At 37.8% G+C, this 25,018-nt stretch overlaps 1 protein-coding gene across 2 annotated transcripts in view; it reads left to right on the forward strand.

Moving 5' to 3' along the window:
* Spag17 (sperm associated antigen 17) overlaps positions 1-25,018 on the forward strand; it is a 230,243-nt gene that overhangs the window by 180,650 nt on the left and 24,575 nt on the right. For both annotated transcript variants that reach the window (XM_047539956.1, XM_047539948.1), the window contains exons 33-45: positions 3,340-3,485; positions 3,590-3,720; positions 5,405-5,532; positions 6,946-7,128; positions 8,039-8,152; positions 8,663-8,708; positions 10,851-10,950; positions 11,154-11,201; positions 13,625-13,724; positions 14,516-14,618; positions 17,257-17,379; positions 22,982-23,118; positions 24,506-24,690. In XM_047539956.1, the coding sequence (XP_047395912.1) occupies positions 3,340-3,485; positions 3,590-3,720; positions 5,405-5,532; positions 6,946-7,128; positions 8,039-8,152; positions 8,663-8,708; positions 10,851-10,950; positions 11,154-11,201; positions 13,625-13,724; positions 14,516-14,618; positions 17,257-17,379; positions 22,982-23,118; positions 24,506-24,690 (1,544 nt within the window). The remainder of the gene's footprint in view (positions 1-3,339; positions 3,486-3,589; positions 3,721-5,404; positions 5,533-6,945; positions 7,129-8,038; positions 8,153-8,662; positions 8,709-10,850; positions 10,951-11,153; positions 11,202-13,624; positions 13,725-14,515; positions 14,619-17,256; positions 17,380-22,981; positions 23,119-24,505; positions 24,691-25,018) is intronic.

Consider the following 25,018-nt stretch of genomic DNA (forward strand, 5'->3'; position numbering starts at 1 on the left):
CATGTGATGAGGCAGAATCCATGGAGAACTGTCTGGAAAGACCAAGAATGGGGAGGCAGAGAGTCTGGATAGATGCTCAGCTATTCTGTGGCAACACTCTGTCTCCCATTTCTGTCTGTGGACACAGAGACTGTCCCCTCACCTCTGGTCCAGTCACTGAAAGTCATGGCCACTGATCTGTAGGTCCTATCACCTAATTATGTGCAGAGACATGTTTAAGCAGCCCTAAGATGGCGGCTGGCATTGGGCCAAGAGGTGGCACATAATTAGTGTTAACACGGCGTGATCTCTTATGACCTTTTGCCTGATTAATGTCTCCTCTGCGCTAGTGGTCAACAGATGTTCCTCATTCTTTCTTGATTGGTACCGTGGCGCATGCTCCAACCGTGCTACTTAATCCTAAATTGATTGGCTGCCTTAGGGTATATAAGACATTCTCTTCACCTGGGAGGAGATCGCAGAATACGGAACTAAGAACACACCTCTAGGTCGCAGGTTACAGATCGCAGAACGCAGGACTAAGACCGCACCTGTAGGAAGCACCTCTGATAAGCAGCACCTCTGATAGGACGTAAGACACACCTCTAAGAAGAAGCAGCAGACCTCTAAGAAGAAGAAGCAGAACTCTAAGAAATAGCTTCTCTGAAAGCGTAGCACCTCTAAAACTAAGCAAAGTCTCTCTTCCTCTAAGCAAAGCCTCTCTTCCTCTAAGCAAAGCCTCTCTTCCTCTAAGCAAAACCTCTTTTCCTCTATAAACTAGTGAACAAGCAAGTAAGAAAGAAAGCAGCCCAGAAAAAGATAATAGAAGTAGTTCATTCCCAGTCCACCTCCAATAAATTCCCGTGGGATTGTTGCTGCGGGTGGCAACAATTATGGTTTGTTGGGGTTTTGTTTTTCACATTTTAGATTGTTTAAAAAAAAAAAAAAAAAGGATATTGTATCCATGTAAAAATGACAGATTCAAGTTCAGTGTTACTGCACGAAGAACCACTGGAGCACAGCCACACTTTTGTTTACTAATTTGTGTTTGGCTGTTTGCTCAGTAATGGAAGAGTTGATCAAGGACTTAGGCATTAGGCAGAGTCCCTGCACCTACCAGAAGAAAAAGTAGGCCCAACTCTTCATTATGTCAACTTAGGAAATGACTTTCTTAACAAGACTCCTAGAGTGCAAGAAGTAAAATCAAGGGTCAATACATGGGATGTATCAAATTAAAAAGCTTCTGTACAGCCTAGGAAACAAGAGTGTGAAGAAGAGAGAAAACGGGAGAAAATCTTTGCCACCTGCTCCTCAGGGCATTAATATCCGGGATGTACAAAGAACTCAAAAAACTTAACACCAAAATAAATAAATAAATAAATAAATAAATAAATAAATAAATGACTCAAACAATAAATGGACGAAGGAACTGAACAGACACTTCAAAGAAGAAATACAATTGGTCAACAAATATATGAAAAAATGTTCCACATCTCTAGGAATTAGAGAAATGCAAATTAAAACTATATTGAGATTTCATCTCACTCCCATCAGAATGGCAATTATCAAGAATACAAGCAACAATAAATGCTGGTGAGGATGTGGGGAAAAAGGCACACTCATACATTGCTGGTGGGACTGTGAATTGGTGCAACCACTATGGAAAGCAGTATGGAGATTCCTCAGAAAACTTAGAATGGATCCACCATTTTACCCAGTTATCCCACTTCTTGGTTTATACCCAAGGAAATTACAATCAGCATAGTACAGTGATGCAGCCACATCAATGTTTATAGCAGCTCAATTCACAATAGCTAAACTGTGGGACCAATCTAGGTGCCCTTCAACAGATGAATGAATAAAGAAAATGTGGTATATATACATGATGGAATATTACTCAGTCTTAAAGAAGAATGAAATTATGGCACTTGCTGGTAAATGGATGGAGCTAGAGAATATCATGCTAAGCCAGTCCCAAAAAAATCAAAGACCAAATGTTTTCTCTGATATGCAGAGGCTAACTTCACAATAATGAGGTAGGGGATTAGGGAAGAATAGATGTACTTTAGATTAGAAAAAGGGGAATGAAGGGAAAGGAAGAGGAATGGGAATAGGAAAGATAGTAGAATGAATCATACATTACTATCCTATGTCCTTATATGATTACACAACCATGGCTACATCATGTATAGCCAGAAGAAAGAGAAGTTATATTCTATACTCTGTATTTTGACTCTATATGTCAAAATACATTCCATTATCTTGTATAACAATTAGAACAAATAAAAAATAATGGAATATTTGAGTAGTTGCAACAAAGAACATAAGGCTTATAAATCCTGAAGTATTTACTTCTGGTCCTCAACCAAAAAGTTCACCAACCCCTATTCTAAGCATTTCTTCACTTTTCTTTTCTTCCTTTCTTCCTTTCTTCCTTTCTTCCTTCCTTCCTTCCTTTCTTTCTTTCTTTCTATCTTTTCTTTCTTTCTTCTTTCTTTTCTTTTTTCTTTTCTCTCCCTCCCTCCCTCCCTCCCCCTCTCTCCCTTTCTCCCTCTCCCCAACCCCCTCTCTATCTCTTTCTTTCCTTCAACTTCTTACCCTGCTGTGAAGTTTCCTCCATGGGCTAGTGGGTATGAAATTATTTTTTTAATTTGGACTCATACCACAGAATCGCTAACTTTGTTTTTGTATGCAGACAAGCTCTGATTCAGCTTATTTTTTCTTTCCTAGATAACAGCCTGAGTTCACATTGACAAATTCCCATTGGCGGGAAAAAAATTGAGGTGGAAGCATTACGCCCCAGCCCTTTCTGATTCAAGTCTCTGGCTTGCCCAGGCCAAGCATGTCTCTTAGCATTGACTCTCCTCCTGGACCTCCCCTTCAGTGATCTGTGAGCCTGAACCACGCTCCTAACGGGCAGTCATGGCTCCAAGGCTGTTTCTCACGTGGACAGTGAACCTGCAGCCTGTGCCTCTTCCCTTGTGCCCTCATTCCTCAGGCAGTGGCCTCTTCACTATTTCAACACAACCCTCACACAACCTTTCGTGTTTTTAAAATTCTCTATTCTTTAAACAAAGCCTCGTTGGATGAGATTTTCCAGCCCTCCCAAACCTATTAACTTTCGTCTAAATACATTCCAATTTGTTTTCACATTCTAAGTGTGGTTTTTAAGAACTGTACTGTTTGCATTTTCATTTTTATTAATACAATCAATACTTAAATGAACATTTTCCAAATGAATATACCTGATTTTCTGAGTATACCAAAAGATCACCTTCTGTCTCAGATTGGATCAGCGGAAATATGAGCATTAGGGCTTGTTATTTTTTATGTTGGTTGCTTATATGCTTTGTGTCTTAGGTCATGGCTGACGGTAGCGTGTCAACTTTGTTACCTGGAAAAAAATCAGAAGATGATTTCAATGTAGAAACCGAGGGCTATGATAGTTTATCATCCATTCACCTTGAAAAGAATTATCTGCAAATCTACGGTGAACATGTTCCGAGGTAGAAAGCTAATCCTAACAGTTAAACGACTTTTATTCTCAATTTCAAGCTGAAGAAGTCTTTAACTGAATATTTCATGATTACATTTTTATCTCTTTAAACAGATTTTTTGTTATCTACGCTGATGGATCAGGAATGGAACTTCTCCGTGACAGTGACATCGAAGAATACTTGTCCTCGGCCTACGGAGAAGCAACTACTGTAGTTCTGCAGGAGCCAGTGCAGGAGCAGCCAGGTAGAGAAGCTGCACATCTGGAGTACCCTTCTGCTCTCACCCTCTCACTCTCCCTCCATCCCAGGCCAACCTCTCCCCGGTTTCCCCTTTGCTCCCTTTCTACTGCACTTTCCACCTGGCCAGGTGAACTATTTATATAGCTTTTTGAAATAAAAGAAAATGTGTTTTATGTGTGAGTTAGAATGCCAGTGTGACATATATGAGTCATATAAGCCATCCTCATTAGGAATTTATATCATTTTCATCAAGTTCAACAAATTGATATAAGACTGGAGATTAGAGACACATATCACTTTGCTGTCTGGATTTACATGTTTCTTTTTACTTTTAGTCCAATCCACCAATGGGATGTATTTTGCATGCAATTGTGGGTGTGCCTTTGTCTCTGCATACTTAGAGCCTTTAGTGTATTGATACACGTGAATAATGTAATATGCTTTGCTTATTGTGACTACGGATAGTTAGGGGTCTCTAACTGGTTATGCAGTACATGTGTGGAACTAATGAGAATAAGAATTTGTCTCAGATGTCTCTGTTAGTCATTCGTTTAACTAGCATCACTTGGCAACCAGTCAGGTGCCAAATACCACATGTGTGCTAGGAATACAATGGTGAGCTACAGATCCTGTTTCCACAGAGCTTATAGTTTAATGGGAGAGATGGGCATTAGTCACACAGTAATACAAATAATGTAAGTATACATTGGGCTGAGGTTTAGGAAGGAAAGGAATATTGGTGTATGTCAGGATCTAGTGGAGAAAACTGATGCAGTGTAGAAATCTTCCCTGAAGACCCTTGAGCCAAGAGCTAGTGGATAAGAAGGGTTACTTCAGGCAGGAAGGAGAAGATTTTTAGAAAAAAGAACACAAAGAAAGAATCATGACACATCGTAGAACAGGGGGAGTGAAAAGGCCAATGTGGCTGGAGGACAGAGAAGGAGAGTGGTGCAAGTTGAGACAGGACAAAAAAATACAACCCTATTATTTCAGGAGCAGTGGAAAGTCAAAGAAGAGTTTTAATCATGGATGAACATAGCCAGTCATGCTGACTGCAGGGGAGGGTCACTTACGGTGCACATGGGTAGAAAGGCTAGTTTTTCCTATAGTGCAGAACAGAATGGTTGTGAGGCACATGACCAGGGTCTGTGGAGAGGGCAGAAGTGGATGGACTCAAGGAAGCTTGTTGGTAGAACTGGCAGGAATTGGTTATGTTGATCAAGAGACAGTGAGGTGTCAGCGAATACTTCTGGTGCTCTAAACCAGTTTCTAGGTGTTATAGTGCCTAGCAGCCTCCTCCTCATCTTACTAGATTGTCAGGTCCTTAAGCATAATCACTGTGCCTCACTAAAATTTTTGTGTAGCAGGCAGTTCAAAATGTGTTGAGCCAGGTGCAGTTGACATGCCTGCAATCTCAGCGGCTTGGGAAGCTGAAGCAGGAGGATTGCAAGTTCAAGGTCAGCCTCAGCAACTTAGTGAGGTCCTAAACAAATTAGTGAGAACTTGTCTCAAAAGTAAAAACAAAAAGGACTGGGGATGTGGTTCAGTGGTTAAGCACCCCTGAGTTAAATCCCTAGTACCAAAAAAAAGAAGTGTTTGTTGGATTCAGTTAATGCCTGTTGAATTGTTGAATTTATCAGAACAATTTTGATGGAGAAATAATCTTCCAATGACTTTCTTTGAACCAGGTGCGCTAAGTATCACAGTCATTCGTCCTTTCCACGAAGCTTCACTGTGGCTAATAAAAAAGGAATTAAATACAATCGTTCCTCCGAATCTCCAGTCAAGGTCGTGGGAGACATTCCCCTCAGTCGAGGTATTCATGTTCGGCACAAGTCACTTTATTTGCATATCCATCTATCAATGGACCAGAATCTCAGGTCTTCTTCCACTTTCACACACATTTTCATCCTTCAGTAAATTTTAATATCTTCAAGCGTTTTATATTTGAAGATTTTTTTACATGTGTGGATGTGGCAATCGAATTTTAAAGAAATATATCTGCCTAGCTAATTTCAGTTTTATTTCTTTTATCCTACATTGCGGTCTTGAGCATCTTCCTACAATATCAAGATAGCCTTTCTGAATAACCCATGTTACACCTCGCCTATCTTGCAATTACTGGTATTGTGCCATTCCCTCCTGTCACTCTGTCACTTCTTGTTAGTTTTAACACAGAATTCCAGATCTTCCACACTTCCCATTTCCACCTTCATATTTGGTGGAATTTGAGACAAATCACACCAGACCTCAGTTTCCTTTTCTGAAAATGAAAATTTCACACCAAAACAGCCCACAAAGGCTATATCCAAGTTGAAAGCACTATATAATGATAAAGAATACACCTTATCTGGATTTAAAGAAGTTTATTCTCTTCCTCTGAAACTTTTTACCCTAAGAACCTCTAGTTCCTGAGTGGTCTCCATGGGACAGGCCCTTTAAAATGAAACACAACAGGCTCACTTGAGGACTTAGGACAGTAAAGCGCACCACTCCTGGAGAGCAGTTACAGGGATGACATAGAGATGAGTTTAAGGTAGACATTTCTTCTCAAACAGTCCTGAGCAGATTCAAGGCATGCCTAATCTGGAGCAAGCTCAAAAATGGTCTGTATCCCTGGCCCAATTTCACTCTCAATCCTTCTAGTACAAAATGAACACAGAACCAGAAAGTCAAAGATTCCAAATGTCTTAGGTTACCTGAGCATATTAAGGAAATCACATGCATCCGTTATGAACTAGGCCACTGTTGTATTCCCATGTACAGCATTGCTCAGGACTCTCTGAATGCTACCCAGTGGGACCCCATGCAACAGGATGTTTAAATAGCCAGATTTGGGGAAATACACATAAAGAGGAAGGCTTGCCCTGTTCTATTATCAGTTTCTTTTTTATTTGTAGGACTATTTGAAGACAAAGAATTTTTTTTTTCACTTTTATATTTCTAACCAATGGTTCCTGGTGTAATATCTAGATAATTACTCAGTTTAAAAAAAAAAAAAACTATTGTTGGGCTGGGGTTTTAGCTCAGTGGTACGGCGCTTGCCTAGCACATGGGAGGCACTGGGTTTGATCCTTGCCACCACATAAAAATAAATAAATAAAATAAAGATATTGTGTCCATCTACAACTAATATATATATATATATATATATATATATTTTTTTTACGAACTATTGTTAAAATATTCTGATCGCTTTGGTATATCTTTTGTTTTGCTTTGTTAACAGAAAAAAACTCCAGGACCTCCCTTTGGCACTCGTATTTGGAAGGGCCTTTGCATTGGGTCTAAACAATTAAGGAGTGCCCCAGCCCCTATACTCAAGGTCCCGAAGGTGCTACAGACCCGCCAGTTCATCCAGCACGAGGTTATAAAGGATGAGGTGAAACGGCGGCTGCAGATTTCCCTTAAGGTAATATAATCCAGGTAATTCAACCCAAGAAGAATCAGTAACAAGGTAATCATCCCCCTTGGCTTCCTGAGGAACCTGAAATTACCTAATTCTACCAATATTTATTTAGTGCAACAGAATGTCAATCTTCCAAGTAGAAGTTTAAGAGGCAGAAAATAATGATTCCCATAAGGTTGAGGAATCATTAAGAGGCCCCAAAGACATTGAGAAGATAAGGAACTTTATATGTGATTGTTTATATATAGAGTCCTCCTTTCTTTCTATACAGAAAACTAGTCTAGGAACATCTGGAAAAAAAGAACCACATGTTAATCTGGTACATGTCCATGGACAAAAAGGATTGCCGCTTTAAAAGTGGTCTAAGAATTTGTAAATATATAATTAATAGTATGATCATATCCATAACATCTCACTTTATAGCTTACCTCCCTCAGAACAGAGATCATATGTGTTTTGTTTATGGCTATATGCCCAGCACCAGCAATGGAGGAGAGGATCATTATTTGCAGAAATGGATGAAATATTCATGGAAAAAGTAAATGATACTTCTCTTGGAAGCAAAGGCATAAACAAAGCAACTTACATTTATAGATAGAATCATAAAGACTATACCTGAAAATTCACCCATTTGCTTGAGGACACTGAATCACAGATAGAAACAGGACATTTCTGAGCTCGCCATGCAGTTCTATCCTATCCTTAAAGTTTTTCTCATGGTCTTTGTAGGTCTTTGCTTATTAAACTAAGAAAAAAGCCTTTCAGATTGCTTGACTAGGAACTGCTTGTTAAGAACTGCTAACTTACCTACTCTTAATCTTTTTATAATATTTCAAGTTGGTGTTGACTATGTTGGTATCTCTTTCTACTTTATTCCTTTTGTTTATCTATTTATTTTATTCTACTGATTTAGGATTATATAAACCATATTCTAAAGAAAGAAGATGAGCTTCATGAAATGACGGTCAAGGATTCCAGAACTGAGGAGGAAAGGGGCAATGCTGCAGATCTCCTCAAACTAGTTATGGTGAGAAAATGTTTTATAAACCAATGTTTGCATTATTATTTCAGTATTGTATGCTTCCAGACAAACATCATAAGGAATTGCTGTATACTGTCTCTACCACTTCTGTGAAGCATTTGCTTCCTTCTTGTAATTCCTTATTTCTGTGGAAATCTGATTCTTTATCTATTGAGTTTTCCAAATACATTTTAGGCTCTTCCTTTGATCAGCATTTCTGAAGACCCTTAAGTAAAAGATGTATAGACTTTTGAAGAAGTTAGTATTAATTGAAAGATTGAGTGAAGTAATAAATGAAATGTGAAGAATTAAGAAAAAATAATTTAATTTAAAATGATTTCCATTTTCATAAATTTGTTTAAGTAAAAGGAATGAACAAAAAGTCAAATTTTATATTGGCCTTAAAAACCGAACTTATTTTGTAACTATTAAGTCGATCTGAGCATAAAAATAATGCTTATAAACAGATTTTGTATTTAATACAATCATCATCAAGTAATTCTGTCTTCATTTCAGTCTTTCCCTAAAATGGAGGAAACTACAAAAAGTCATGCTGATGAAGGTAAATTGGTATTTAATATTTTTCTGTGATATGCTTATACATTTCAAATGAATAACCTTAAATAGAGTTATTAGTTATTCTTTCATCTGACAGCACAGTCTCACGTACATACACCTCTGTTCCCATGATTGGCCATGTTGTGTTATAATGTTTTGGTGTGTTATGTTCTATTCTGCTTGAATTAAGAGCTCTTTGAAAATTATGATTGCTTCTAGCTCATCTGTGATTTTCACCCACTGAATGAAACACATTGATATTTGACTTTTATGTTAACCACAACTATTTAGAACATAACTAAGATATTACAGGAAGGAAACAATCAACAACCACCACTCATTCTCATACTCATGCACAGAAGTTTTGAACAATTACCAAAACCTTGTACTACTCTATACATGAACAGTTTACTCTTAGAAGATCTTCTCATTCAAAGTGTATTACACAAACTCCAACAAATTTGGTTAGTTTGTGTGTGGAGCAAGGTGTTCTACACTTCACTTGGTTGAGCTTAGCATCAGAGTCTCTATTCTTTGAACTTGTAGCGTCCCACTAGAATATCAGCACCTCACTCACTGAGACACAATATTCTCACTGCTTGAATCCCAAGCCTTGGAGCAACTGAAAATGCAGTTTTCCCCTAATCCTCCAACAAATTTGGTTGTATGGTTTCAGAGTTCACAGCAAACAAGCAGTAGAGAAGTACGTGGACTTTGTTCTCTTTTGGTTTGGCTTGGTTGTTTTTAGTCACGTAAACTGGCAGACATGGACTCATTCAACCCACAGACATGTTTTATGTATCTTCCACAGTGTTGGCTTATATGCTTGTTTTTTTAAATATTCTTTGTTGTTGATGGACTTTTGTTTCATTCATTTATTTAAACGTGGTGCTGAGAAATGAACCTAGTGCTTCACATCTGCTAGGTAAGCACTCTACCACTGAGCTATAACCCCAGCTATACATATATTTTTAAAGGTATTCTTGTTAATCTAGATTTTTCTCTTTGAAGCATCATATTATCACAGTTACATTTGGTTGAAGGTGATTATCAGCTGTCCCTTCAGAATGACCATCACAAAAGAACCCATCATTCCCTAATACTCCATATCCTTACATTTTATCATCATTCTTTGACTGGATGGTCCTGTAGTGGAGTTGCCAGATTTAGTGAATACAAATACAACAGATGTAATTAAAACTAAATTTTAGAAATGCAACAGTTAATTTTTAGTATAAGAATGTCCCTAATATAGCATGGGACAAACTTACACTAAATTTTTTTTTTCATTTATCTGAAATTCAAATTTAATGAGGTGCCCTATACTTTATCTGATAGACTTACCCTCTGGAATTCAAACTTGTGACCTTTGGCTCAATTGAACAGGCAAAATAGAAAGAAAAACACAAATCACCCAATAGTGAGGGACAAACTAAACATATTTCTTGAACTGATCCAGCAGGCAAACAGTCTCCTGGGTACTTGGGGTATTTCCTAAAAGCTAGTATATGCGGTGGCTCCACTAAAAATGAGTTTTATGATAAAATAAATTTGGATAATGTTGCGTATTATCTTAGTTTCTTGGAATGTCACAGTGTACATTACCTAATTACCTATAAAACATATTATACTTGCATAAATCAGTGTTTCCTAAGCTTATAGAATTATGGAGCTGGCAATTTTTTTTTTATTCTCCTGTTGACATCCCCCCAAGACCATCTTCTGTGAATAAACTCGAACAATCACTACCCAAATTACCAGACAACCATTGTATTATATTGGGATCTATATTTAGATGCAGGGAGTAGTTCCATGTTTAGAAAAATGGTTCAGTATGATGGTTAATTTGTTTTAAGATTTGCCATTTTAGACATGAGCAAGTTCAGTTGAGTGGAAAATGGATTCCCTAATAATGTCAGATAAATGAGGTATCATTGCATTTAACATTTTGACAAGACGAATGAGTGTTCGCTTCACCAAAGTAGTCTGGTTTACTGTTGTATCACAGTTTGGTCATGGAAATTTTGTAAACACTTGATAGATTAAATGTAGTCTCTTAAAAACATCTCAAATTAGTAATTGGTTGTTGATCATGTGTTGTGCTATGGAGAAGTAGGATAAACATTAAACGCATGTATTTTTAAAGTTGCAGCCCATCTAACCGATTTATTCACGCAATCTTTGGCTTCTACTATAAAAAGTCCACCAGAAACATTTGGTAAAGACTTATATGGAAAGAAATGGAGGTAAGCTAATCCAATGATATTTTCTAATTAGTATTAGGCATATAATGATTGAAGAAATGGAAAGACAAAGGTCACATCTATGGGTGACCATGTCGCCACCCACGGTGTTAACGACTCTTCACGTAGTGCTGATTCTTCTTTTACTGTTTGTAAGCTATGTAAGGCCCTTTCATCATACTTTTTATCTTTTCCATTTCACATAGGAACACAGAATCAGAAAAACGCTGGAAAGAAAAAATAACGCAAAAGAGGTAATTTCTACTCCGTGGTGTAGACAAACACATGAAAAGGCCAGAGTCATAGACTCCTAGAGTTGGAGAGGTGACAAGGTCTTCCTGGCCAGGTCTCCAGCTGTTACTTGACTCTCTTTCTACAATTTCCAATTTCTGCCAAGGTGGCATTCAGCTTCTATGTGGTCTCTGTTTTGAGGAAGCCCACTTGGCCATTTGGAATAACCTTTCCCTCTCCTGAGCTAGAAAGCTCTCAAGGCACTCTGCATTCAGCAATTCTAATACCCTTGTAAATATTCTGGGATTCCATGCCAAACATGGTCATCAGCATTCAAGGGTCCCTGTCATTTACCCAAGGAATGTGCTGTAAGCATTATAGGGTCTGACTTCCTTTCAATTCCAACTTAAGATTTCAACTCCAAATCTCTTGCCATAAGGGATAGAGACCAGATATATTTGTTCCATGTATGGTAGGATATGTGGTAGTATTGTACACACTTGCAAGGTTTCTCTTCAGAATGACTCCTAAGATGAATGTGCTTCTTCATTAAGATGTCAGTGTGTTAGGGAAGTGACAAGATTTTAGATCTGGTTCACACCCATTGATGAGGTTAAGCCAGAAAGAATACATGTGTATCGTAGAGAGAAACTATCTTTTGCTTTACCTGTCCTAGGTCCATGGCTGAGGTCTGTATAATAAAAGACAGATTTATCAGATAAAAACATGCAAAATTTCAGTTTTATATGACATGGGAAGTTCATAAACAAATGAAGATCCCAAAGAAAATGTTAACCTAAGTATTTGCATGCTAGGTTTGATTAAGAAGAATGGAGAACCCTGGGGAAATATGGTAGGATCAACAGCATTGACTAATGGGAACAAATTGGGAGAAACTCAGGCCTGTTCACCACCTGTGTCCCTGTCTTCAGAGATAGGATGTTCCTTGCCTGTGGGTACAGGGAGTCTGATGGTCTGCTTTAGAGAAAGGTCAGAAAATCCTTCCCAGGTTTTATGACCTGGGAACCATATTGAAGAGATTAGGAAAGAGATTGGAGATCAGGGGACAGTGTGAGATGGAAACTTCCTTTTTATTATGTACTATTTGTACACCGTTTGAATTACATACATAATCGTGTATTTTCTAATATCTTTAAATTCTGAAACATTTTAACAATTTCAAATAATTTGCCTGTAGTGGCAAGCCAGTGAAAGCAAATACACAATTAAAGATGTGTCACAGAAAGAAAAAGTGTTGGCAACATGGAAATAATTGGGTGTGGTAAGGAGAAAGTTTCAAGGAAATGGAAGGTGGTCAACAAATATCAGATGCTGTAGAAGAACAAAAAATGCAAACTCAAAAGGAACTTAGGTTTGTCAATGTGGAGGTTTACTCCTTCTTTTGTGAGCCTAGCTGGCCTATAGATTAATGAATGGATCTTGTGAGGCCAGAGAGCTATGCCATTTTTAATGGTAAAATAAAGTTCTTCAAATAAGATGATATGTCAATCATACCTGCCTGGTATTTCTGGGCATGCCATCTTGTATAAGAGCATAGGCTTTAGTGTCAGCATATCTGGAGTCAGTTACAGTTTGATTACATACAGACTGTATGATGTTGGATGGTCTGTGTCACTTCAGTAAAATTTACTCAGGAATTCAGTTTGCTTATCTGTAAAATATGAGCATGGATAGACTGCCAAATATCTAAAGTTACTTTCAGCTCTCACACTGGGTGACTGACAGCCAGCTAGTACATGCAGTTGTCAGGATCATGGGCTTAGAGACAAGCAACCCAGTTTTAATTCAGATGCCACCCTTTCTTTTTTATATGGTTTGGAATAGGTAACTTTTCCTTGATTTTCTGAACTATAAAATGGGGATAATAAGTTTGCTCAGTGATCTTTACATCTCATCAGCCTTCCCAAAGTATTGCCTCTCCTCTAGAGGGGTTCTGGGATTGAGAAGTCAACAAGTAGAATTATCCTGATTGCTTTTATTTAACTTTGTAACTGCTGACCACATTATTCCAAAACTATCCCTCAGGTTTTGTTTCGTTTTTTTTTTTATTATCACTGCTAAAATTATGAGAACCAGCAAACTCTAGCTATCATTTAAATTTCAGAGAATCCCAAAAAAGTTCAACCATCACTGGACTAAATGGTTTTTAGTCATTTGAGATCAACTGTAAAATCAAACTAACATCTGGTATCATTATTCCCTATCTTATATGAGAGTTTGAATTCCAAAACAGGAAGTGTGACTAACTGCAAAAGTAGAAAATGAACCAAAACAAGCTGACCAAAAAAATGTCCAATGAGCTAATTCTTATCAGTTTTCCTGTCAGTGATTGCACTGATTTTCTGTAGAATTTAGAGCTAAAAGTGCAAGTAAATAAAATGTTAAGATTTTTTTTTTTTTCCTTCATTACGGAAACATCAACCAGGAAAGAAGCTGAGCAAACACAAAAATATTTAATGGAAATGAGGAACAAAATAATTCCACCTTATTTCAAATCGGAATTAAGCCAGTCCTATCAGTCTCAGGTAACTGAATGTAATTAATAACAACTGCATTAGAGTCTTTATAAAAGTTGATATATTGCCTATGCTAATATGTAAACTACCTTTCCTTTTGTCTCATTACATACCACATCAACCTAATTAACCTGTGCCCTTCAAATCCACATTCTCACAAGAACATGATAGGAACGATTAATTTCAGGTCTTCTTCCAATGTTGACATGCTCTACCAACATATTACCGTTACTCCCTGCCCTGTATTCTGACCATAAATTACTTTTTCCCATCATAATTTAAGCTCTTTTAGAGGTTGAGTCTCCCTACCAATGATCATCCTATGATCTATCCATTTTGAAATGTCTTTTGTTTTCATTAAAATTTTCTTACACATCAACTGCTAAGATGGCACTAAAATACTGTGAAATCTTGGAAGCCCCAAAGGCAGAATGCCCTCCTCTTCTATATGCGCTCGCACCTGAGTCTCAGACCCAACCTTCCTCTCCCTGCCCAGGAGTTCACTGAAACCTAACGCAGAGTGAATATTTTCACATATTCAGGACACCCAGCATTTCCCAAAAATTCCAGGTGCTGTTGGTAACAAGAGACTGTCTGAGAAGAAATTATAGAAAATTATGACCAATTAACCAAAGCTAGAATTCAGTTAATCAGTCTCTTGAAGAACTTTTAGTCTGTAAATTTTATTTTCAGGGCCTTAAAAATATGCTTTCAACATTATTCACTGGATTAACATATTTGTGTCAGTTGCTTTCAGCATATTTGAGTTTATTAATAAGTCTTTTGGTTTTTCCTTGAAGTATAATTATCTGGACAGCCTTTCTAAAAAACTGCCCAATTGTACAAAGAAAGATGAAGATACAAGCAAAACAGCTGTTCAAGATACATCTGATCATCATTTAGGTAATATGTTAGTATAGTTCTTATTCATATTAAACTACACTTAATAATACCTCTTGGAATGTAATTAGCTTATACCACTTTTTGTCTTAGTCATAATGATACAACCTACTAGAACTTGCATATTACAGATTTGGCTGAGTTACATGAGGAAACCAAAATGTAAATAAAAATTGAGTCATATGAGGAAACCAAGATGTAAAAAAAATTTAGTTTTCATTCTCTGTATTTCAAATCTCTCAGAAAGTATTTAGAAGACTTAGCTAATTTTTAAAAAAAGGGAATAATGAAAATTGTTGAGGATCAGGGCATTCACATGGTCTCAAAACAGCCACCTGCATATACTAATTACAGGGAGCAAAATATGCTAATTACAATGAAGCTGTGGCATTTTTCACTTTAACTAAGTAAGCTAATTTCTACCAATAGGAAGACAACTTAGCATTAGGTGCTTTCTCATGTAATGTGATATAAAGTGCATATAGAATTCATGTCGAAAATCCTTAATCTGAATTTAATCAAAAGGAAAAAAATCAGATAAATGTCTACCAGAATGTAGATATTCTATAAGACAACTGACCTACTCTCTTTTAAAAAAGTCATCATCATTAATATAAATAAATAAGTAAATAAATAAAAATAGAGCAATTATTCTAGCTTAATAAAAGCAACATGAAACACATGAACTTTGATAACAATGGAATATTACTCAGCCATAAAGAATGATAAAATTATGGCATTTGCAGGCAAATGGATGAAACTGGAGAATATCATGCTAAGTGAGATAAGCCAATCTCAAAAAACCAAAGGAAGAATGATATCGCTAATAAGTGAATGAGGACACATAACGGGGGGGTGGGAAGAGTTAGTGTTAGGGTTAGAGTTAGGTTTAGGGAGGGGGGCAAGAATGGAGGAAGGAAGGACTGTATAGAGGGAAAAGAGGGGTGGAAGGGGTGGGGGGAAGGGAAAAAATAACAGAATGAATCAAACATTGCCCTATGTAAATTTATGATTACACAAATGGTATGCCTTTACGCCATGTACAAATAGAGAAACAACATGTATCCCATTTGTGTACAATAATAAAAATAAATAAATAAATAAATAAATAAATAAATAAAAACTACAACAATTAAAATAAATAAATAAATAAATAAAAGCAACATGAAACACATGAACTTTGATTGGATCTTGGATTGTAAAAAAAAATAGCTGTCAAAGGTGTTTTAGAGAAACTGCACAAGTTTGACTAGGAGATTTTAGATTAGAGGCCATCATGAAATTACGGTTGACTTCTTAGGTATAATGGTGGTGTGGATATGTAGGAGAATGTCCATTTTTTTAGTCAGCTTTTTCACTGCTGTGATTAAATGATCTGACCAGCACAATTATAGAAGAGGAAAGATTTATTTGAGAGCTCATGGTTTCAGAGATCTTAGTCCATAGAAGACTGCCTCCATTCCTCGGAGTTCCAGGTGAGGCAGAATAGCATGGTGGAAGAGGGTAGTGGAGGGAAGCAACTTAAATCATTAGGAAGTGGCAAGAGAGACTCCACTCTCCAGATACCAAATATATATCCCATAACCATTCCCCAGTTCCCACCTCCTCCAGCCATACCCTACCACTTCAATTAATCCCATCAGGGATTAATTCACTGATTGGGTTAAGACTTACAACCCCATCATTTCTCCTCTGAACTTTCCTGCATTGTCTCACATGTGAGCTTTTGGGGGATACCTCATATCCAAACCATACACCCATCTTCTCAGGAGATGAAATGAAATTTAATGCTTCTCTTTGATAAACTCAAGTATTTAAAATACCCAGATAATAGAGGAATTTATACTATATAATACAAAACCAAATGTTTTGCACAAAGGAAACACCTAGTTGCAGAGTTTTCAAATCCAAGATTAAGACAGAAACAATGACCTTTAAATGTGACAGGGAGAAATTAGGGGTGGCAAGTTGGTGGTCCTTGTGTTACCAGTCAGACCAGCTGCACTCCAGGCAGACAACAGTGATGATCACAGCCCGCCGCCCTTCAAAGGAGGAGAGGCTGCAGAAGGCGGCTCAGCCCAGTGGGCCAGGCAGCCATGACCCTGCAGCCAGGGTCGACACACACACAAGTTAAAGAGCAAACGTTTGCCTCTCCTGTCCTAGGTATATTTCTTTAAAATTTATTTCATATGACACATACTTCTTAGAGATGTATATTTTAATACAGAACTATATTTTCAGAGTAATGAGTGGATTTAAGATCAGAAGTCTATTTTTGAAAAGTACATCTCAGTTACTTAATGGTGATTACCAGGTAAAAGTGGAGACAGATTACTTGGCCTCTTCATAATACAACGAGGTGACAACCCTATTTGGTTATAATGCCCACAAAGATCTAGCCAGCGCCTAGAGAGTGTGAACTCAGTAGATACCATCCTGTTTGATAGTGGCAAATATTGAATCACATTGCAAAGAATCTTTGCCTCTTAATGGCTTTCATATTTAGTCTTTCTCAAAAGAGTAGGGCATAGAGCCTGTTCATTGTAAAACAGGTTGTTTGATGTTTGTTCATATAAGCATCAATAACCATCATATCATTGCCCAAAATAACACTTCATAACATTCGTTTGTGTTTTTTTAGATTCCAAGCCGCCTACAGCCTCAGAAAAGGAATCCCCAAATATGCAAAAATCAAAGACTTTTGAGGATACTGGGAAGTCAATAAGCCAGAACCAAACTGAAAATTTAACAAAATCTACTGAAGGTCATTTGTATTATCTCATTGTTTCTCAAAACTGAACATTATAATCTTTTGGAGTATTGCAGATGGCACTAGGGGATGGGGGTATGATTGTCAGTTACAGGAAAAATTCCAGAGGGTCATAGATCCTGGAGCTATGAAGATTTGTTAGGCTTCTTAGCACATCAGAATATCTCAAAAATATTTTGAGAATGATTACAAGTCCCAGATCAAAAGGGAAGAAATTTACAAATGCTTTTTTTTTTAATTTGTTATTTTATTTCCTCATTTTATTTTATCTCTCATGGTTCTGGCAGCTTGTTTGATTCATTAAGGACCAAACACCTGATAGTGTTATGGGAATGTTATGGGGTGCAACTTCAGAACAAGACCGATCACCACTGAGAAGTCCAAATTTGAGAGTCTTTATTAAGCTGGCCAACTGGCTGTCTTACACAATGCCCCAAAAAATGGCTATTGGGAGAACAGCCCCGACCACAGGGTTGTGGGGTTCTTATACCAAAAATCACATTAATCATAAGTATCTGTTGCTAAGATTCGAAATTATACATTAACATCATGAGATCATCGATAGAGGGGGAAGTGTGTCAAAATGACCCTTACCTAGGTACAAACTAAAGAATGGTTGTTAACATCCACACAATTACTGTTCACATGGTACATTGTTTAGGAGCAATAGGAATCAAAAGAGAGCAATTCTTTTACTACATAGGAGTTACCATTGTATATTATTAAACATGTCACACCACATAACTGATGATGGGCATAGAGGCGGGGTGTTCCCATGGGAGAAGCTTATTTCCTACATAACATGGAGTCTCAGAGCAAAACGGAGTCTGTTTAGTCATTTCCCTTAGAGTCTGGCCTATAACATTCTCATGGAGTCAGATCTGTCAGCCCATCACAATAGTTTTTCTTGAGTAGTCAATTATCTAATGGTTGGACATAAGTTTACTTATTATTTCAATTTTTGGCGGGGAGGGAGATGCTTTTCAGGTGCTAGAAGAGAAACATAAGATGTGGTCTCTTAAACAGCATGTAATCTTATTGTAGAGCACAAATTGAAATACAGAACAGTAGAAAATATTGTCTAGTTACAATGGAGTCACACTACACTGATTTCACTGGGGTTAATTTTACTAAATATCACTGCTCAAAAGAGGGCAAGAGAAAGAGAGAGTAGTTTAAGTTTTGTAGATAGTTTTGCCAACACTTGATTTCTGTGGATGTTCTTTCTGAATGTGAGAATCTGCAGATGGGTCTCAGTTATCTTTTATAAATAAAGTGTTTTTGCCAAACTTAGGAGTGAATTAAGATAGTGACCTTATATAAGACTTTTGCTTTTCTGGCTTTGGACTTCTGTAAGTTTTACTTTTTCAGTGGATAATTGTCAATGCCTTCTGTGCATTGTTCTAGGCATAAAAATATAACATTCAGATGTCAAAGTTTTATGGAGCTTATGCACTGTCAGATAAGTTCATATTATAATATGAAGTTCATATTATGATATCATTGCAGAATATAACAGTATACTGTTCGGAGGTTGACTTGGGGAGAGGAGCAAAATTCCACTAGGGGATTGGAAGGCCTCTATGTGAAGAGTCATTTGACCACAAGCAAGAACATGCAAAAGCGAGGGGAGAGGAATATTGTAGGGAACAGCAAGTATGAAGACCACAAGGGGAAGGAGAATAAATGAGCAAAGGAGGAAGTTGAAGAATGTGAAGTCAGAGAAATGAGATCATGTAATGCTGTATAGGGGCTTTTCAGTTGTATTCTAAGCATGGTTTTATCCAAATGCCACTAGAAAATTTTGAGCAAGGGAGTAATGTGACTAATATTAAAGACCATTCTGATATTTGTGAGGATAAGTCTATGGCAAGGAAAGGAAAGAGTGGGAAAAATAGAAGCGGAAGGAAAGCAACAGAAGTCTTACACGTGAGAGTTGCTGAAGATCTGGACTAAGTGGGTTCAGGTGCAGACAGTAGGTATCGAATTAATTGGAAACATATCATGAGGGTGGACCCAATAGGATTTCTGGTCAATTGATGTGGGTATAAGAAAAAGGAACTCAGAAATCAATGCTGATTCCTAAGTTAAATTGTGTAACCAATAAAGAGGCTGTGTTAGTCAAAATATCTGACAGAAACAAATTAAAAGGAAAGATTTATTTTGGCTCATGGTCTCAGAGATTTCAATCCTTGATCAGCTGGCTCTATTTTGGGGGTCCTGAGTTAAGGCAGAACATCATGGTAGAGAGACATGGTGGAGAAAAGGTGCTCATGTCATGAAACCTGGGAAGCAGAGAGAGAGGAAGAGAAAGGGGCTGGGAATAAGAAATACTTTTCCAGGGCACACCCCCAGTGACCTACTTCCTTCAACCAGGTTTCCACTGCCTCCCAGTAGTTCACTCTGCTGTCAATGGATTAATCCACTGATGAGATATTCATGATCCTATCACTTCCTAAAAACCCAACTCGTGAACTTTGCTGTTTTGAGGACCAAGAATTCATCACACGGATCAATTTGGAGAACAATTCATATCCAAGTCATAAAAGAAACCAAGAGATAATTTTTAAATATTATGCATACTAGGGCACAATGATAACTTGATAGCAAAAGAGAAGCTAATGATGCAGGAAAAGGGTATACCTAATTATGTGGGACAGCAAAATCCTAAGGAAGGTGAGAGAACATGGATGAAACCCTGAGGGGCAGAGATCACCTTGGATATAAATAGGGTCACTTCATCCTTAGTGACAGGAGATAAGAGAGAGACAATAGAGATGTTTTCAGGTGGATTAGTAGGTTTGGTATTGAGAAAATGAAAGAGTTCCTGTTTGATTGTAAAGGAGTGGATGTAATGATAGTATGAAAACAAAATAAGAAAGACCGAGTAAGGTGACTCTTCATTCATTCTATATTATTACATTACCTTTCATGTGCAAGGAAGAGAAAAAAGTACCAAAGAATGTCATATCATCACTAAAAAAATGTGCAGATTTTGTAGAATTTTGAATTTCAGATTTTTGGATTACAGATATCAAATCTGTATTATATTAAAAGAAAAAGATATGAGTGCATTCAAAAGCTTGAAGGCAGCAGTGAACAGGAAATCAACCTAAATAGATGGGAGACTTGTTTTATGTTTGGTAATAGTATAAGATAACATTTGGAAAAAATAATAAAATCAGTTAGAGGAGGTTTGAATTTGCAAAATAAAATGCGTTCATCAGTATTGGCTATGATAATACTTCACCAAAAGTTCCCCAAATCCTCAAGTGACTAAAAACAGCCAGACTGTGGGCCTGTGGGCCACTGAGGCAGCTCTGCTCCAGGCTGCAGGCAGGATGTGCTGAGGGCAGCTCCCTGGCTCCTAGACTCCATTGTGCTATCTCTTCCCAACATGTTCTGTGTTATGACGTTGAAAACTTGAGCCAATCATGGTAGGAAGTCAGCAAATGCTATAAGGAAGCAAGTTGTACAAACCAAGGCAGATGTTTCCCCTGAGAAATGGTTGTTAAACACTTAGCACATCACTGGCTGCAGGTGAAGTTCAGCTACATTCCAAGGGTGCCCCACTGAAGGAGCCGCCAACATCTGGAAAAGCTGTCCTCACAGCAGAGGGTCAAAGTTTAGAGCGGTGAGGGGAAATGTGTGCTGCCCCTCACAGCTTCTGTTCAGAACTGGCACACTGCCATTCACTCACTCATTTGTTGGTCAAAGCAAAAAGTCCTGCGGCCAAGTTCAAAGTTAATGGGGCAGAGAAATATACTCCACCTATGGGGAAGCCTTGCTCAAAGAGAAGTGAATTATTGTGCATGAGTAATACAATATGCCTTAGCATGGTAACAGAAACCCTACAGCTTCATCATTTGGGTCATGCCCTGCATGAGTATTCAGATGATATGCACAACTCTCAAGACCATGCCAGTTGTTCAAATATTAACAACTGTATTGGCTGATGACCAGCCACCACTGCTCCAGTCCCTCAAATGTCCACTCCCACATCTTTCCAGTCACTGGTGAAACCCTGAGTAGGCTCAGTGGATAAAAATCAATCCATTTTATGGGAGGCAGCATGATATAGAGCAGGGCTACAATAGGGGCCCTACCTGAATTCAAATCCTGCCTCTTAAATAACGGCTATGCAATGCTGGGCATACTATTTAACTCTCTCTCTCTCTCTCCCTCTCTCTCTCTCTCTCTCTCACACACACACACACACACACATTCCCTTTTCTGCATTGGGGAAATAATGATATACACATGGGTATATTCATGAAAGGGTTGCAAGGATTACATTGGTTCATATATGTAAATGCTTAGAACAGTGTTTGACACTTAATGAACTCCAGATCCACATCTACTATTAATAACAATAGTGTGAGTAAACAATTGGATTGTTAAAATGCATTCACACAAAAAAATATGAAACATATTTGGTACTGAGCAAATATGCTAAGGATACATCAAACCATTCGAATGGTTGCCTGTGTAGAGAATGGTGACCAAAGGGTATGAAGACATTAAAATATTGACCACTGAGTTCTATCCCCAGCAATTCTGCTTCTGTTTTGGTTGGGAACAGGGCCTGTCTAGCCTGAGGCCCAGGAATCTATTTTTCCAGAAGCAACTCAGGAGATGATGGTGCACAGATGAATTTGGGGCCAGCTGAGATTCACAATCCAGCCCTGACGTATATTTATCATGTCTTGGACAAGTAATTTAATCCTCTGACCTTCAGTTGCCCTCATCTTTAAAAAAGAGATACTGCTATTATATTAATAAGAACTTTTCCATTTTTAAAAATTTGTATTTTTATTTTAGTTGTTGATGGACCTTTATTTTATTCATTTATTTATATGCAGTGCTCAGAATCAAATCCATTGCCTCACACATGCTAGGCCAGCGCTCTACCACTGAGCCACAACCCCAGCCGGAGCATTTCCATTTTTAAGTGAATTTAAATTTACTTAATCAAAGGGTGCTGGTAGTGGATTTATCGGTGCTCAAATTCAAACAACAGAAAAATAGCTCTGTTGCCAGGACCAGGTATGTTTGGACCTGGGCTCTTGACATTCCATGAATATATGTCGTAGTGCCTGTTTCTCTCCACTTCTTCCCTGCTTCCTTCTAGCCCCATCCTTATGCGTCTCCATTTGGTTTTATTCTCCCCAGCAGAGGACAGGCCATTCCTATGTGGCAGGGATCTAGAGGCTCTAGGTTCCAATACTTCTGATCCATGACCCAGTAGGGAAGATGGGGTTAGTGATGATCTAAAACACAATCTTTATCTCAACTTCCTGAATAGCTGAAGCAAATCTAAACAGCTGCAGCTGTGTGCATTATCTACTTTAACTCACTCCTTGTAACTGAGGAAAAGAACAAGTTACCAAATGTAGAGATCTGAGGATTTAATTCCGGGCCTTAATTTATCTGTAATTATTACACCGCTTTCTAGAACTGTAAGCACTGTAGTAGTATCTAAGAAATTCTCAAGACTTCGCACTCACTGGTTTTAAGAAATCTTTTTTATGTTCTTATTTATGTCAAATGTCTTAGAAATGCCCATGTGGCATGACTTAAACTTCTTCTCTAACAGAATTAGAATCTTGTGCACCTGTGAAAATCCCAACCCAATCATTGCTGCAGGATGCTGCAGGACAAGCAAGAAAAGAAAAAGTGAAGTTACCTCATTATTTGCTGAGTTCCAAGCCCAAATCTCAACCTCTTGCGAAGGTAAAACAGACAAGAGAACAAATTTCTCAGAACCAATCAGCTTTTTATGTAATTCGGATTGATTAAAGTTATTAGTTTCAGCTACTGTGTCCTGCTATTTACCACATCCACCACCTCACGGTGAGAATCATTAGTTATAGACATAACCTAAGGCAGTGTTTTGCTGGATCTGGCTCATGCATTCTAATAAGACAAGTTATAAAAACCAGTTGTTAAACTACTGGTAGCTGAAATCAGTTGTACTGGGAATACTCTCCTTGGGTCACCCAGTTCAGTGCACCCTACTGGTTAAAGAGATTATTAGCTACCCTTCTTGTGACTCAGGATAAAATTCGAATGACCTAGATGAGTACAAGGCATGGCCCATTTGCTTCTTTACTTCACGGTCCCTCAAATTTACTTTAGCCACATGGGTTTCTCTTGGTTTCTTAGAAGCACCAACCTCCTTCCCTATTTAGAGCTTGTAAGATTAATTTTCCACCCAGCTCTGATAGTTGTCCTTAAACTTACTAATCAAGTTTTTTTTTTTTTAATTTGTTTTAGTTGTAGATGGACACAATTCCTCCTTTTTTTAAAATTTATTTTTATGTGGTGCTGAGGACGAACCCAGCGCCTCACACATCCTAGGCAAGTGCTCTACCACTGAGCTACAACTCCAGCTCATTAATCAAGTTTTAACAATTTTCATTTCTTTATTTTCATGGCACACCATGGTCATTGCCACCACAGAATATATTGTAATGTATATAACTGATACATGATAGGAGTCTCTCAAAATTTAATGTGCATACGAATTACCCAGGACTCTTATTCAAGATACAGATCCCGACTCACTAGATCTTAATGTGGAGCCTGAGATTCTGCAATTATGAGAAACTTTCAGGAGATGTCATGCTGTTGATTAGGGAACTAAAAAGGCCATGGACCAGTGGTTCTCTGCGTGATTACCTGAACAGCACATTAGCAACACCTGAGAATGTATACAAATGCAAACTCTTTATCTCACTCCAGACACACAGAATGAGAAGAAACTCTGGGAGTGGGGTCAACAATTTTTCTTAATGAGTCTACCAGGAGATTGAGAGGAGTTGACATTTGTTAGTCATGGCACAGAGGAAAGAGCACAGACTTTAGAATCATACAAACCCAGGTTTAAAGTGTCACCACTTAACACTTGAGCAAATTATCTTTCAGTTCTATGACCTTAACCTTAAAACAAAACCTAAAATAACTATTCTTACAAGGATGTTATAAAGATTGGAGGAGACTCCATAAATCTTTATTTCTTCCCCCAGCCAAGCAGTAATTTTCCTCTGGTGGCAAGGATAAGAAAAATCTTGGAAACACCAGAGAGAGTCATTTTATTAATTTTTTCCTTACTACAAAGGTTCAAGAGCCTGTTGGAGGAAAAGTGAATACATCTTCTATTGCATCTGCTGCCATTAATAATGTAAAGTCATCCCCCTTTGGGTTCCATCTTCTCCCATCATCAGTGAAGTTTGGAGTGCTTAAAGAAGGACACACTTATGCAACCACTGTAAAGCTCAAGAACATTGGTGTGGACTTATGCAGGTGAGGCCAAGGTACCAAGTGCCTGCTCAGGTTCCCGGACCCTGAACCATGACTTGTCTGTCTTCCTACATAAGTGAACATTGATTGAACTGTAACTGTGCCTTGAATCTTGAATCTTCATGTATTCATTCAATCATTTACTAATTTATACATCCATCCATCCATCCATCCATCCATCCATCCATCCATTCATTCTTCAACAAATCAGTGTTCACCAAGCCCCAACTACATGGTAGGAACTTTCTTGCCCACTATTAATCTTTATTCATACTTAGAAGAAACTAATCCTGATTTACCCTAGCAAAAAATATGAGACGTTATATAATAA

The sequence above is a fragment of the Sciurus carolinensis genome, chromosome 1, assembly GCF_902686445.1.
Source record: "Sciurus carolinensis chromosome 1, mSciCar1.2, whole genome shotgun sequence".
NCBI classification, from domain to species: Eukaryota; Metazoa; Chordata; class Mammalia; order Rodentia; family Sciuridae; genus Sciurus; species Sciurus carolinensis.